Source organism: Channa argus, chromosome 24 (genome assembly GCF_033026475.1).
Source record: "Channa argus isolate prfri chromosome 24, Channa argus male v1.0, whole genome shotgun sequence".
NCBI classification, from domain to species: domain Eukaryota; kingdom Metazoa; phylum Chordata; class Actinopteri; order Anabantiformes; family Channidae; genus Channa; species Channa argus.
The window spans coordinates 1,392,901-1,409,644 of record NC_090220.1 but is presented as its reverse complement, the minus strand read 5'-3'; the positions used below and the strand labels follow the sequence as shown (position 1 = coordinate 1,409,644).

Genomic DNA, 16,744 nt, shown 5'->3' with positions numbered 1-16,744 from the left:
CCGGGGCAGGGATTGGAGGGAAGAAATAATTATGACGTTTGAGGAATATTCACACATGACCAAATCATACACTCTACAAAATAGGCAAACAGTCAAGCATGTATTGCTCGAGTGTGATAAGCAGAATGAAAAACGAAGAGACTTGCTCATGGCAGAAAAGATTCCTTGTTTAAACTGGAAGGTACTTTAGGAAAACTGTTGGGTAGACGATGGTGGACTTGGAAGAGACAGTGATGGTAAAGAAAATATGGCTTTTTTTCGGCATTTTCATCACCCAGTCCAACAGGGGGGGTAACGCGCATTTAAGCTGATTGCCATCCGTCAATAGCCACTACAGAGGAAGAACTCCGTCCAATGACACAAATGGCCACCACGGAAGTAGGTGAGTAGGTCCACAAATTACGCCTCTATACACAATTTTCTTCATATAAAAGTGCAGCATTAACACTGCTGTACAGTAGTTTTATAGAGTATATTAAAATTGCAAAGCAGTCCTAGCGAGCCTCAAAGGAGGCGGTTGTTTTCGCCATGATTTCTCCCTCTGAAGCTAACGGCTAGCACGCCCCTTACCTAGCCTTCCCTTTATGTTCAGTCTCACTGTGCACGCGCACCTGCTGTTTCTGCCGTCACAAAGGTTATTTTTCATTACACAGTTTAAAAAATATTAGGGTTCACAAATTCCCCACAAACGGGGTTAAGCCGATGTGAATCCTTGCCATTTGAAAATGAGATTTCCCATGTTATATAGAGGCAGGGTCTACTTTAGTCTGTCATGGAATAAGGACAAACAATTGAGAAAAACATTTAGGCCTTAGTGTCCACTCTGAAGACATGCGGGGAATTTGGACTAAAAACAAGACAATAAAATACAAAACAAATCCATTACTACATATAAAGGACAGACCTGGAGTGTAATGTTTTTGTCTACGGTTTCACATTTTAATCATTAGTTCAATGCATAATGCGTATAGGTTGGTCCTCATCTGTCTGTCTTTGTGTGTCTCTCTCAGAACGAAAACGAGGGCAGCTTGCTGCTCTGTCCATAGCAGCTGTGGTCATCATAGTGGGAGTCCCTTTATGGTGGCGAACAACTGAAACTTACCGTGCCTGGTTACCTGTCAGTCAGATTAAAGAACTGGCTAAACTGCAGGTTTGTTTCTGCTTCCATTTGAAAACACATCTCTATCTTGGGATTCTTTCATTTCTCATATCCATATATCAAGATCAAACGGCTGGCGACACTTAAATATTATAGGACAACTTTATTGGTATATGGCAAACACATATCATCCTGTAGCCCTCATCTGGGTTTTAAAAGCACAGAATAAACATTTATTAAAATAAATTTGTATATGTGTCTGCATATGATTGGTGTTTTTTTTCTTTACATACCCAATAGCCAGTAAGAAATGTTTCCATTAGTGGGTGGGTATATGGTTGTGTGATTTTGGATCAGTCATCTTCTCAAATTGGCACAGAGGCAAGGGGTGTGTCTCAGCAGGTAAAAGAAATATACTGGGGGGTGGTCCTTAATGTCTGACAAATGAAGTGTGTGTTCCATAGTAAGTTTTTTGAAGAATGGCCCAAACTTTGCTTTGCTGTTTTTATTTTTGCAGCTACAGTTGAGTGCTGATGTGGAAGTTGTCTTTGCACGTGGAACTATAACACCAGAACAGCAGAAAAAAGTCCCACTGACACAGACACAGGATCAGGAACACGAAATAGATGGTGATTTCTTATTGCTTTCTTTGATCTTAAAATGACACAACAGAAAGACTTAGGTGAAATCATCTAGTCTAAATTTCTTGTATTTTCAGAGAACACAGCTTTGAGGTACAGGTATGAGACTAGGTACCGCACAGCTACAATCATGGAGGAGGATGCCCTGAACCAGGCTACTGCTGCCGGTTAGATGTTGTTGGCTCTTCAGATAGTTACATTTTATTTCATCAGTGATACCATGGATAGTAATTTATTTCTTTCTGTCCTGTTTTTCTTCATTAGAAGCAGATCTGTCCCTGCACGTGCTCAGTGAAAGCCCATGCGGTTCTTTGGTTGTGTATGTGATCCCAGAATCATCTTCACTGCTGCCTCAGGTTTAAACTCAACTTGTTAACTCTTTAATATTTATTATTTGGTTGTTTTTTATTAGGATGTAATTGTTCTTATTGCATACTTAATATCTAGTTTTCATAGAAGTTAAAATTAAGCAGAGTATACTCCAGTACCAAATAGCAACATCTACATTTCTGCCTCTCAGGATGTTGACGTGTACATCGGTCAGCGACGGACAGCGTTGTTGCGTATTGGTGCCCAGATGAGAGTGGGGAGGACACTAGAGCAATTGCTGGCTCACCTAGAGCCACGGCTGAAACAGGTGCTGCAGCTGATGTCTTTTAGCCACACAGATATCACAGCTGCCCTCAGCAACAGAGTCCGTCTCAGTCCTGGCAGCAAGGAGAGCAATGCAGACAATATGAGAGCATTTAAATCCAGTCCAGGTTTGTACGTTTCAGCCCAGCCATAAAATGGCTGAGCTTAATTTCTGCTCTACCCAGTATAAACAGCTTTCCTTCTGTTCACTGTTTATCATTCCTTCTAATCAGGTTATGAAATTACATTCAGCCTGTTAAACCCAGATCCAAAGTACCACCGGCTACACTGGGACATAGAGGGTGCTGTGCAGACCTACGTCCAACCTTTGCTGACAAAACTGGCTCCTGTGGCAAACTTCAGCATTGACTCTCAGGTAGTGTGTGTGTGTGTGTGTGTGTGTGTGTGTGTGTGTGTGTGTGTGTGTGTGTGTGTGTGTGTGAATGTACAGCACCCACATCATGATGAAAACATTCCATCTACATTATACGACTATACATTTTCTCCTTACAGACCTTATACTATGCCATGCTTGGTGTGAACCCGCGCTTTGACAGCAGCCGCATCGCCTACACACTCAACGCTGACAGCCTCGCACATGTCATCAACCCTGTAGAAGCCAGACTTGGTACAAGAAAACCTCACGGAATGTGTTTCAAATGTTTGTCAAAATGAGAATCATGTTATTTGTTCTAATATATTTATGTGTTGTTTTTTTGTTTTTTTTTTTATTTGTATTTGATTTGAAGGTTCAAATGCTGCATCTTCCAATCCTGTGTTGAATTTTCTGCTGTACGTCCCAGATGCTCACCATTCACCCCTCTACATCCATGACCACAAGAAACAGGAAGTGCCCTCTAATGCATTTCACTCTCCTCGGTGGGGTGGGATCATGGTGAGATGAGGCCACACTGGGGGAAATTCTAAGTGTGATGAATGGTCATAGCCCATTGTTAAGCACATGTAGTATAACTGATAACTTGTTAGCAATTTGGAAATGAGATTAGCCACACCATCATATGTTGTGTTGGGTACTAATTCAGACACATGTCTTCATCATTGCTTTTATAGGTTTATAATGTTAATGGTTTGTATGGACCAGAGGCTACATTCCCTGTTGACATCAGCATCAACATGGCTAAAGTCATGGGGGTCTTCCTCGCACAGCTTCGGTAAGTGCACAACTACAGCAGGACAGCTGTTCCTTTTCCTGTAGACACAAATAACCCTGCTGTGTTGTGTCTTGTCAGACTGTTGCTGGGTGTGCAGTCATCCTCCCCTCCGCCTGGCTTCCTTGTGGCCCCGTGTAGCAGTACAGGACTAGCTGACTGGGAGCTAGACCGCCTCATGTGGAGTCGGAGTGTGGAAAATATTGCAACAGCTACCACCACTATCACTTCGTTGGCACAGCTACTGGACCAGATAGGCAACATTGTTATCAATGACAACATTGCTCAACAAGTACAGTGCACACGCATTTTTATATAAATGTTTCTAACAGTTTGCAGATACTATGTCCACAACTTTGGCCCTTTTTTAATCTGGGGGCTGTGCATAGGAGTTAGAGCATTTTTGTGTGCAATTCAAAGAAATCCTGCTCATTTTGGTACCCACGCCAATTATAATATTTCTTAAAATGCTGCGATGAACCAAATAAAAAGGATTATATTTTTATTGGAATATTAATTTTTGTCTAAAATATTTTTTCCACAGAAACAATTTATGTTTTTAATTCTTCACATTATTCCTTCTCTTTTACTTAGTCATACAATTCATACGTTTTAAACTGACATTTAAAATGTGCACATTTTTCCCCTCCAACTGGTTAAAGTGAAAGCAGCCTTTTAGCGACAAATTCTGCACCTAATAATAAGGAAAGCACATTTCTGCGTAGAGTAGGACTTGCAGTCCAATCAGACTTAAATAATTCACACTTAAAAATCAAGTCTGCATTTCAATTTCTGGCCATTCAAGGACTCTGTAATTATCAACCTGTATCAGTTCTATCTTAGCTGATTGTTGTTTCTGTCTCTCAGGTATCCAGTGCTGTCACATCTCTGCAGTTAGCTGTGGCTGAGTTGGAGGCCGGAAACCTCGGCTTTGCTTTGGAGTACAGCAAAGAGGCCATCTTGGCATCAGAGAGAGCATTTTTTGACCCATCACTGCTACACCTCCTTTACTTCCCAGATGACCAGAAATTTGCCATCTACATACCACTCTTCCTGCCCATATGTGTACCTATTCTGCTGTCGCTGCTTAAAATGGTGTCGGAAGCAAGACAGAAGCGCAGAGAAAAGCAGGCCAAGAAGGACTGAGAAGCAGAGATATGAAGTTGTAAGATGTGATAAACAAAAAACACAATATGAACAAAGGGTTTGTCAATGGGATTTAACATTTGCTACAAAGGTGTGCATTAAGAAAGTTGAATAAGGGTATGAGATTTACAAATTGGATGTGTAATTTAATTTTGGTTCGTGAGGAATTTTGATTAACGTAAGCTTTTAATGAATGCTGTGGCTGTCGGATACTGTGCTGTTAAAAACTTGAGTTGTTGTATATGTGTAAAAGTTTTTTTATATTTGAATTTCATTTTCCTTCTAAGTTATTAAAAAATAAAGACCAAGTTTACTCCTAATTTCTCCTAATTTCTCACCTAACCGCTTTTATACAAAGGAATTTACTCCAAACTCAGTGATAGGTCACTCTTCATCTGCTGTGTTGTAGTTATTCTTTATTTTTTTACTCTAGACGAAATAAAGCACTTTCTGTGGGGCCCTTTAATTCAGTAGGTACATGACACATTTGTTACCTTTTATTAACTAATCTTTGAAGCTGGATTTTATTTTTATACCGTCTTAATGACTGAATTTCAGTTTTTCACGTTTTTATTGCCACTGTTTGTCCAGAAAGGTAAAATACAAATGTATACAAACCACAAGACCCACTTAACTGCAATTCTGTACATTTTATTGTAATCACATCAGATATGTTTTCCTTTTAATTTGCCATTTCGTTTACCCACGAAGACAGCGGGAGGAAATGGGAACCTCCAACACAGCTTCTAATCAAAACATACAAATATGCTGTGGGGTGGAACTCATTGTTCCAGCAGGTGGCGCTGCGTGGACCTTTGCGGCTAACTGAGTCAATCCCGCTGACACCACGAAGAAGACTGCGCTATTCGCAGACCGCCTCAAGTCGCAGCTTGCAACTTCTAGCTATTTATCTGATCTTGTTTGACGCCTACTTTGAAAGAGGTTTCAGCTTATATTAAACAACTATATATTTAGCGTGTAATTCTGAGATCTAGTTTGATATCTCGGTGTTATTGTGACGTTTGTGGCTTAGCGGGAAACCTGTTAGCCATCTTGCTAATTTTCTCAGTTGGTGACGGTTACTTTAGCTCGCTTTGTGCTATCATGTCCGGTGGAAGTGTCGTCCGAGGACCCGCAGGGAGCAACGACTGTCGTATATACGTGGGAAATCTCCCACCTGATATCCGCTCCAAGGACATTGAAGATCTATTTTACAAGTATGGAGCCATTCGGGATATCGATCTGAAAAACCGAAGAGGAGGGCCACCATTTGCCTTCGTACAGTTCGAGGATCCGAGGTGAGCTGCGGTGCTTCGCCACGAGTCGAGTGTGAACCTCCGACCCAGATCTGTTTTTAAAATATATTCATACTGAGATCGTATAAATAGACACATAGAAGCGCCGTTATTAGGTATTATACTAACCATTGATGGATAGTTAAAATCAAATTTTAAACGAAATACTATACTACGAAATACGAAAACAGTATCTGTTTTTAGCTCATTTAACGTGGAAATGCTTGTCTTACAGTAACTTAACAATGTTTGACATATATGACATTGTAAATATGCCAAATTTTTCCAAGCAAATGTGATGATGATTTTCATAATTGATGAGTCAAATTATAGAAAGACAATAAGATATGCGGCCCTTTTAACATTTGCTTTGATGCCATAGTGGGCTGTGGCATCAGTCTTACTGTCTGGCAGAAGAAACACTAATTTTCAGTGGGTCATGCATTAAGTAACTTCTCAACTAGGTTAAAGCAATGGCGTCACAATCAAGGTGGAAAGACGTTTTACGTTGGTCCACATTAAATTAAAGGGTGGGGAAAAAGTCGACTAGGCTCAATAAAAGACAGGTCTGCAATTTCAGCTACTTAATTTTGCAGTGCATTTCAAGTTTTAAGTGTCAGGATTTCAATGCTGAGCTTCACATGCCTTTCACTTCAGTGTAGCTGCATGTCCAACTATTGCCATTACATGCTTCTGCAAAAACTAAGCATATCTTGCTTTAGTTAAACCTATTTGATACATTCAGAAGTACTTCTAATTAACGTGTCACTTTACCGTAATGTTTTCTCAACTCTTAAATGTCACTAATTTAGTAAGAGGCCTTTTTCATCAGCGGCTATTCATTGTAAAATAATTTACTGCAACCACAACAGCCCTAAGCTGGATGAAATTCGATGATGATATCTGGTCTTCTTTTACTGAATTGTTGTTAAATGTTTGCTGCCTGTTGACTTCAACAGGGATGCAGAAGATGCTGTTTATGGACGAGATGGTTATGATTACGATGGCTACCGCCTGCGTGTTGAGTTTCCCAAAAGTGGTAGGGGAGGAGGTGGTGGTGGTGGTGGTGGTGGAGGAGGAGCAATGGGACCCCCAAGGGGAAGATATGGTCCCCCATCCAGACGCTCAGAAAACAGGGTTGTAGTGTCAGGTGGGTGACATGTTCAATTGTGTGCCAGTTGGGTTTATATAGTCTCCTTCAAAATCATGGAAATGGCAAACCCACTCCATTTTGTTTTTTGACATTTGGGTTTAAGATCAAATGACGAAAATACTGTATGAGACAAAACCTAGGGTCCCATTTGAAACATGTGAATCTGATTACTTTTATGTGTGATGACCCCAAATTTGAAGTGAAGAAAAGTCTTTCAAAAGTTCATCTACTTCATTATTTAGAAATACTAACCAGTATTGTTGTTTAGTAGGTTATGGTTCCAGCTAACTAATTGGCCACCCCATCTCATTTAAAACCAAAATGTGCCTTCACTTTGTTTAGTGTGGTCTCTTGCTTGTCAACATCAGGAAAAGCTTTTGCAGAGGCCATTTTCAACATGGTTAGCAGCACTGCAGTTAAACTTGGTTTGTCTCAAACTTTCTTTCTCCACTCTCACTCACTTCCTCTGCAGATAGAGAAGAGCAGATCTCTATTAAAACAAAAGCTGAAATTCCGAACGTCTGTCTCATCTTCATCTTTTGTTCTTAAATCCAAATGGCTAGTGTACAACTAAAGTAAACTGGTCATGCCATTTTCATACTTTGAGTGGACTGCACCTTTATTCAAATTTAGAGATTAGCGTACGAGTCTTAAGCCACCTGCTTCTTTCAGGTCTCCCTGCCAGTGGGAGCTGGCAGGACCTGAAGGATCATATGCGAGAGGCAGGTGATGTATGTTATGCTGATGTGTACCGCGATGGCACTGGAGTGGTGGAGTTTGTACGCAAAGAAGACATGACCTACGCTGTCAGAAAATTGGACAACACCAAGTTTCGCTCTCATGAGGTACGTGATTACAGTCTTGAGTTAACATTATATCCGTAGAATGGCTGTGGGATCAATTTGTTTCTTTTCCCAAATGAAGAATGCAGGAGTGAAAGTAACACTGGCTGGGGCAAAGGATTACTTTGGGATTTTTCAAGCTGGTCTTAAGGAAATTATATTTCTGCATATGGTAAAAGTTATGGCTCCCTAAAGGTTTTCCTGCTCTATTGGTTTCCATATATTATTAGTCCAGCTGACAAACACAAACAGCTTACATCAGCTTTTTGCAAAGCTGAGGTAAAAAATAGCAACCTTCACTAACCCCTCGTCAGCTGTTGTCAGTTAGTAATCTTACAGCTATTAGACTCTTACTCACAGCATCATCCTCTGAGAAATAGTCTTCACAGACATATAACAGTCTGCAAGCAGTGTATTATATCCATTTTGATTGCCACAACCTACTCCTATCGGGATCTCTCAGCAATGAGCTCAACATTTACCCATTGCTCGCTAATTTTAAAACAATGTAGATAAAAACAAACATGATCCATCTTGGCATAAACAAATCTGACAATTGTCTAGATTACAATCCAATATAATAAGATAATCCAAATGCTGTGAGCATGCTTCTGTTAGAAGCTAGTCAACAGAAAAACAAAGACAAAACCAAACCGAGGCACAACTTTTGATGCAAGGACAGTCAAGGGACTGTCAAATGCAGAAAATGTGGATTAGCTAGCGTCACTGCTAAAGTTTCTTATGTTTCCCAGGTGGACTATGAAATGCAATTTTTAGACGGAACAATAAAAATCACGAAAACTTTAGGCCACTCAATACCTTTTCTGAATGCATCAACATCCTTCAAGTTTCTATTAAGACCTAGTTTAAAAAAATGCAAACTGTTCCATTAATAGTTTGTGGCTGTGTAGTGTTGCTTTCCATCGTATGTGTAATGACTGTTATGTAGAAACTTAAATCTGGGAGTGAATGCTGACTTATGTGTGCGCTTGTGTGTTTAGGGAGAGACAGCCTACATTCGTGTGAAGACGGATGGTCCTCGTAGCCCCAGCTATGGTCATTCCCGCTCTCGTAGCCGCAGTCGCAGCCGCAGCAAGAGCAAGAGCAAGAGTGCTTCACGCAGCTACTCTCCCCGTCACAACAGAGGGTCTCCACGTTACTCTCCCCGGCGTTCCCGCTCTAGATCTCGCTCTTAAGACACATCTGACCTTAACTAAAGCAATGGTGTACCTCGATGATGGAAAGGATCTTCACTTCAACTAAAATAACATCACTTATCAAACCCATTATACTCACAGTGAATTACATTCTGTGTTACACGTTTACGCTGTCATTGTTTTGTGATCCCTTTCCCCACCTTTTTTTTTTTTTTTTTCAGTCTTGTCTCCATACATAGCTTCATTTCACTCTTGATGTGACATTCCCCCCTCTTCACATGTTGTTTCTGCTAACTACCTTTCCCTTTTCTCTGTACTTCTACTAATTTGTCGTGTGCTTTTCTTTTGTTTGTAAAACTTTTACTTCTAAACATATACTACTGTCCTTTTGACCTTCTTGTGTGTCTCTCTGTAGAACTCAGAGGAGCAGGATAGGATGGAAACAGGAAACAGTTCATATTAAGATAAACAGGAGGAGGAGGAATCAAATATGGCACCAATGGTATGATGGCTGTGCCTTGTCAAATGTGAAATCTGCATTATGAGACTCATACATTACAGTTGAGTGCAGTTGTGGAATATTTTCAGTAGTAAGATGTTTTTGTATTTAGAGACGAAAAGCTTTTTTTTTTTTTTTTTTCCTTGTCTCTCTGTGTCCAAATTAAGTCCTAGCTTTTGGGAAAGATCATAGATGGTCATGTTTTTCTCAAAGTGAACGCCCTCGTAGATGCATTTAAATTTTTTTTTTAAATATATATTTTGTGAAGGTGTGACTCTAACTTGCCTCCTTCTCTTTGGTTTTGCTGGTATTCTGAAGGTTTGGACTGGGCTCATTATCCCCCCATTCCGGAGCCGGATCAGGATTCAGGATCAGATTAGGATTAGGCTTCAGGATGGATACATGGAGCAGGAGCATGGGAGCATTTTACTGGGAGAGGATCCCGACCCCTGGCTCAGGCCACATAACTCCATCGAAGCGGAAACATTATAGTAAAATTTTCTAAATAATTGGCCTCCAATAATCAAAATAATTTTTTTTCCAATCGTGTGGGACCTCGGAGATACAATTACTGATGGCACTGTGAGGAGAAGTTATTTTTCAGATTTTTTAATTTTTCATTTTTTATTATAAATACTGAAGATCAAAGATTGGATCATAACCGGAGAAGGGCTGGGAGGTGCAGGATGGATCCACACGCATAAGGAGAGTGGTAAATAGTGGGCAAACATTAACAGGTGAAGTGGGGGGAAGAGGGAGTGGACTGGGAGTTGATGAGGGACTATGACCTTAATGTGGTTTGTATCTTTTTCTTAGGTCAGTCTTTTCCAAAAGATCATATATCTCGAAGCTATATTCTCTTTTAATAAAACTTTCAATATCATCATTGTTGTTTTTGCTTTATATTTTAATACTACAGAGGCAGAAAACCATGAAACAGTTGTTTAGGCAGCATATATTTAGTTATTTAGCCTGAATATAATGATGCAGACAAATACATATTTTTTTGTTGACCTGATCACTAGTAAAATTTGAAGGACGATAGTTCGTGGAAGTGTATGTACCCCTTGCCTAAATGCCATTGATGCTGATCCTTGAAGTTGCAAGCTATTGCCTCCATGGGTTAGAGTAGTTTTTTTCAGTACATCCCACAGATGCTTTGAGTGGTATGTGGAGAATTTAGAGGCCAAGATACCTTGGACTCTCCCAACTGAACATCGGTCTTGCTTTTGCCAGCTTGTCTACTTTCCGTTGTGCGTCCTGGTGCGACCTCTTCATAGGTAATAAAAACAATGGGTTCTCCACATAATATAAAAGTTTTCAGATCCAACCACCTTCCTGCTTTGCTCCATGGTCCAGTTGTGATGTTTAGCAGAAAGACCCTGGGTATGAAGGTAGGCTTTAAAGCACAGCTATGTTTGCTTGGATAGTGTCTTCACCTTGGGGATATTGCTACACTTAAACCACAGTGGAGACTTACATTTTTAACCTGTAAGAATCTGAACTGTTTAGGAATTTAAAACCTTTTTACAAATAGACCCACGTACAACGTGATGACGTTGTGCCCTCAGGTGTCTGCTATTGGTTGACTAATAGCCAAGCCAACTTTATTTGTAAAGCACTTTAAAAAACAGCAAAAACTGACCAAAGCGCTTAACAATTTAAAATGGTGGATAGATATAGATATAGATAGTAATAACAGTCACCTTCTCATACTGGGGAGCCAGGGAGAAAAATGTAGTTCTCAGTTTTGATGTAAAACTAGACAGTAAGGAGGCCTGTCTAACTTGCAAAGGCCAAGCATTCCACAAATTCGGGCCTGCAACAGTCATTGCTCTGTCTCCTCTGGTTTCCGCCGTGTCCTCGGCACGTCCAGGAGCAGCTGGTCAGCTGACCTGAGCGACCTGGAGGGGGAGGGCGGAGCGAGACCATTTAACGACTTAAAAACAAACAAAGGAATTTTAGAATGAACTCGAAGATGGACAGGCAGCCAGTGCAGTGATGCTAAAACCGGGGTGAGGTGCTGTCTCTTCCGTGTTCCAGTTAACAAACGTGCAGCCGCATTTTGTACCAGCTGAAGACGGGACGGGGCCAAGTGAGAGACACCAAAAAACAGAGAATTCCAGTAATCCAGCCTCGTTGGGACAAATGCGTGGATTACTGTCTCAAAGTGTTTTTTGACAAATATGGTTTAACTTTTGTCTTAAATGAAAGAAGCTGGATTTCACCTCTGCACTAACCTGCCCGCCCTAAATAAAACCACTGTCCACCTTTACACCCAAATTTGTGACAGTGGGTTGAACAAATTGTGTCAAAGGGCCCAGGTCAACAAAATACAAGATAATACCTGCGTTTTTCCCCGTCCAGGGTTAACTGAGGGGGAAGGAGCTCACTGCCAACATGGCCTTAAATAATGTAACTCTAAGTGCAGTGTTATGTATTTAAGCGTAAAAAAAACCTGCACTTTGCTTTTCAAGATCAAAACGTTCGTCTCGTTAACCTGCTTTTCCGTGGTGTTACCGTTAGCTAGCGTTCGTGTTTTACGCCAACACGTCCTCCGGTGTTTCTGCCGCAGGGGGGAGACATCAGTACCAAAGACGTTAAAGACGTATTTTAGAAATACGGAGATATCCGCGATATTGACAAGGACGATCATTTACCTTTAGTGAACTCGAGCAAGTGACTGCTGTGCCGCAGATGAACTTTATCTGCCTTGTTTCTTGGGAACCTTTAAACATGTTCTCCTTAGATAAGAAAGGCAGGTTACGAAACTCGTTATTACGTTATTATTATGCAGTTTTTAGTATGTAACGTTAACATAACACAAGAGGCCGCATCTAGTGCTGGACACCACGCTTTGCCACTTAAGTTGCACACAGTTTTGTAACACCGACACGGACGTGCTCTAATTACGATTGATTCGAGAAACGCTAATTAGTTTTTAAAGTTAACCCGCTGCCTTTTCACTGTTCAGATACCAGCCATCGGAAAACGTCTTTACCAACCAACAGCAAAAAATGTTGAGTATTGTTATTTTGAAACATAAAAATAATATGTAGCAGTTTACAGAAATGCAGATCGACCCAAATGTCTGGATTCGTTCAATGCATCACGGCGTATTAAAATCAGTGTTTGGAACCAGTGGCTTTATTTGTTCCACGATGTTTTGATATTAAAAATAATTTAAAAAACAGTTATTTTGTTTTTGTTTTTTTCTTGAACTACTTATCCATCTTGTCTGACAGCTTCCATCGCGTGTATCCAGAGTTTAGATGGCCACTAGCCAGAACGCTAATTTCTGCCCTCTGCCATGACTTTGATGAATACACAGGCAGTACAGTCATAGGTCTAATGTCTCTTTTGTGTCCTCTTGTTTTACTCTACCACCGCACAAATAATGGCACCTTGGGTGCCATTAAAGTTATTCTTATGTCTGAGTTTTGAGTACTTCTGTAAAAGCAACCATAAGATAGATTTTATATAAGATGGGCCTTGCCTGATTTTGCTAATGCAGCATTTTCTTTACTTCTCTGTGGTGCATCAGGTTGTAATGGGCACATATTGCCACATGAAGCTAGAAAGTGGAAAACTGGTAATTGATTGTTAAGGACCACCTTCCTGTCAGGTCTTCCTTCCAATGGAAGCTGGCGGTACTTGAAGGATCACATGCGGGAGGCAGAGGATGTATGTTATGCTAAAATGTACTGCGAAAACATGACCTGCACTCAGGAAATTAGACAACACCAAGTTTTGCTCTCAATGTATGTGCATGTCTTTGTGTTTGTTTTAAATTAAAATGAACATAGAGCATGTTTGACTTTTTCAGTACCATGGACAGAGACACTGAGAATGAATGTATTTGAATACCTCAACACAAACAAGTTGTGTTCCATTGCAAATTCTGATGCAAGTGTGAAATTTGATCTGGTTCCCCCCACATATCCACAAAGTGCTAGGAAATGTATTAACACTAAATAATGATGATCCTACTCACTCACAATATGCTGTTTATGGATGTATAGAATGAGCCTCGTGTTGCCTTTTTGCTGGCAGGAACTGAAGTATCACATGCAACAGGCAGGTGATCATAACTGGGAGCCAGCAGCTTTTTAAATTACTGCTTATGTTTCTAGTGTGTTTATCGAGTAATGGTCTACATTCAGATGGAGATGGATGGTCCTCGCAGCCCCAACTATGGTCGTTCCTTGACCTCGTAGCCACATTCAAAGCTGAAGCAACAGTGGTTCTCACAGTTACTCCTCATATCTTAGCAGAGGGTCTCAACGTTACTTTCCTCGGTGTACCCACTCATGGTCTCGCACCTAAGACTCACCTAACCTTAATTAAACCACCAGCCAGTTTAACTCAGTGATGTATCTCAGAGTGGTGAAGGCCAACATCATGGAATAAATCCCATAGAGTCTTTATGGAATATTTGCTGTGTTGAGTGTTTGCCTTTTCTTTTGTGTGTTATTGTTTTAGCATTTTTCTGTTGTGATTTTAATTATATGTTGAGTTCCAGCAGACGCTGGCAAATATATTTTTGTCTGCATGTTGCCCCTTTTCATATTTTTATATTACCTTCTTTACTTTTCTTAATGTTTCCTTTCCATCCCAAAATGGTCAACATACACCCAATTTTCTAGCCTTGTTGTTTGCTTAGTTGAAGAGAATGTTACAGCTATTTTCAGAGAAATTCACTACTGAATGTTATATTTTAATTTGAGTTTTCTTTAATTTTTCTTTTTTGATGATTTTTGATTTGCGGCAATTAATTTTGCAGCTTTTGGTTGCCCCTCCTCAGACTTTTTTGAGATGTGTGTCTGCCATCAAATTCAAAATGAGCTAATATTTTCCATGAAACGGTAAAATGTCTCAGTTTCAACATCTGGTATGTTCTTTATTTTTTATTCCATTGTGAATAAAATATGGGTTGCTGAGATTTGCAAATCATTGTATTCTGTTTTTATTTACGTTTTCACATCTTCCCAACTTTCTTGGAATTCGGGTTGTACCATTGTACTTTGACCCTCTTGTAAGTAATTTTGTAGAGTTCAGAAGAGAAGGAAACACAGTTCAGATTAGGATAAACAGGAGGAGTCAAATAAGACACCAATGGCACGATGGAGTGGCCTTCTCCACTCTGAAACATTCATAAATTAAAGCTAAATTAAATTTTACTCTTATTGTATGATTGAAAATAGCTACGTACTGTTACCAAAAGTTTCTAGTTGAATAACAAGTTTTGTTTTGATGCTACATCCTTTGCATTTATGCATGTTCCCATTACATTTTTCGTAGCAGAACAGTTGCTTAGTTCCTGTAATAATAATTTAATAATAATTAAATCAAGGGCAGCATGGCAGAGGAGTGGTTAGCCCTGCTGCCTCACAGCTAGAAGGTTGCGGGTTTGCATCCCCTGGCCCACCTTAGCCATCTGTGCTGAGTTTGAATGTTCTCCTTGCGCTTGCCTGGGTTTCCTCTGGGTCCAGTTCCACAGCCCAAAGACATGCATGTCTGGGTAATTGGTGACTGTAATTTGCCTGTAGGTGTGAATTTGAGTGTAAATGGCTGTCTGTGTGTATATCCCACCCTGGTCAGGGCCAGGGTGGGATATACACACAGACAGCCATTTACCCTGCCTCTCACCCTCTGACACCTGGAATAGGCTTGAGCTTGCCAGCAACTTCACACAGGATAAGCGGTTATAGATATGGATGGGGAACAATGAAATCCTGGTCAGAAGATTATCACTTAGTATAAGTAGACTACATCTCTATATTCAGTTTGGAGATGCATTGGTTATTAGTGTTTCTGGTTATGCTCATCTTTTAGTATTCAAAGAAAGAATTAGTAGCTTTTGATTAATAATAGATGGGGATGTTTTTTTTGAGCATCCTCCCTCTGAGTTCCATTTATTGACATTAGAAAGTAATTGTTAAAGGTGTAATTCGAACATACCTCCTTCTCTTTGGGTTTGTTGGTTTTGTTATTCCAAAGGTTTGGACTGAGCTCATTGTCTGCATCCCCATTCTGGAGCCAGATCAGGACTAGGCCTCTGTATGGATACATGGTGCAGGACCATGAGAGCGTTTTATCGTGAGAGGATTCTGACCCCACGGCCTGTCAAAATAACCATAGCCAAATGGAAATGTTGAAAAAATAAATTGTCTTTCAAACTGAAAAAAGAAGAAAGTTACTTTTTGTTGCACTCCAGAGACATGATTAATGATTCTGATAATTGATAATGTTCAGACATTTTTTGTTTTCAAGAGCAAAAGTGCTCAAAACCATGAGGATGACGGGCAGGATAAATGCACGCCTGTACAGAGAATGGTAAAATATTGAGCAAATATGTCCAATCCAATGTAAAGTTGATGTTTTTTCTGTTAAGTCAGTATTTTGCTGCACAAAATAAGTTTGTTTTGTTAAATAAAACTATAATAACTCCCTTATCTTGAAAGTCTCTTTTTCTCTCTAAAAAAAAAGTGCTATTTATAGTTAATGTGTTTTTTACCCTGTAGTAAATAATGTAAAAATTACACTGTACATTAAAATATTCTAGAGAGTCTAAGGGAACAGAAAAGTATTGACAAGCTGAAAGGTATTATTTTGGAAATTTCTAATACTACAACTAGCAACTAGAAATGCATGTACTTAAGTGCCCACAAATTTAAAAAAAAAAAATATCACTTATGTATCAACAGCCTTGAATCATTTCTTTTTGAAAGGTTCAGTGGCAGTCGGTGGTTTCCCGTTTGTGTTGTGTGCATCTGTACATGAAATGGTGCAGGTGTCAGGGGGCAAGACAATTTCACGACTGCAGTGAATATGATCATTTTTTGTCGTGTAGGCCCTAGTAAAGAAACATTTGGGCCTTTCTAGTGGTCTATGTAAAGCAAAAGCATGTCCTAGAAGTAAAATGATCTTACTAAACTTTCCCTCTAGACAAATCAGTTTTCTACTTCACTGTAAAGTCCATTCCCACTGGAGATTTCATTCATTTATATTTGTGTGCGTTGCATACTGTTTCTTGGCTGCTTGCCGACAGCCCCTCTTCAGCAGGTGAACCTAAAAACAGCCTTCTGGTGTGAGACTCTGCATCATTCT

The 16,744-nt window shown here is 40.0% G+C and overlaps 2 protein-coding genes across 4 annotated transcripts; both read left to right on the top strand.

The window, feature by feature from the left end:
- The first annotated feature begins 155 nt into the window (after window positions 1-155).
- Window positions 156-5,008, top strand: pigs (phosphatidylinositol glycan anchor biosynthesis, class S). Its single transcript, XM_067494355.1, has 12 exons — window positions 156-382; window positions 1,011-1,150; window positions 1,617-1,728; window positions 1,818-1,907; window positions 2,005-2,096; window positions 2,261-2,501; window positions 2,607-2,749; window positions 2,887-3,001; window positions 3,123-3,268; window positions 3,445-3,545; window positions 3,624-3,834; window positions 4,410-5,008. Exons 1-12 carry the CDS (start codon window positions 355-357, stop codon window positions 4,686-4,688), a joined length of 1,698 nt encoding a protein of 565 aa, XP_067350456.1. The 5' UTR covers window positions 156-354; the 3' UTR covers window positions 4,689-5,008.
- A 505-nt stretch (window positions 5,009-5,513) lies between these two features.
- Window positions 5,514-10,517, top strand: LOC137109035 (serine/arginine-rich splicing factor 1). 3 transcript variants are annotated; one of them, XR_010912263.1, is made up of 5 exons: window positions 5,514-5,986; window positions 6,943-7,133; window positions 7,809-7,981; window positions 8,980-9,637; window positions 9,953-10,517. XR_010912263.1 is itself a non-coding variant. In XM_067494356.1 (4 exons), exons 1-4 carry the CDS (start codon window positions 5,793-5,795, stop codon window positions 9,172-9,174), a joined length of 753 nt encoding a protein of 250 aa, XP_067350457.1. In that variant the 5' UTR covers window positions 5,514-5,792; the 3' UTR covers window positions 9,175-10,517. The 3 variants fall into 3 exon arrangements, 1 of the variants encoding a protein (XP_067350457.1); XR_010912264.1 differs by having other exon boundaries at window positions 8,980-9,695; XM_067494356.1 differs by having other exon boundaries at window positions 8,980-10,517.
- The last annotated feature ends 6,227 nt before the right edge of the window (window positions 10,518-16,744 follow it).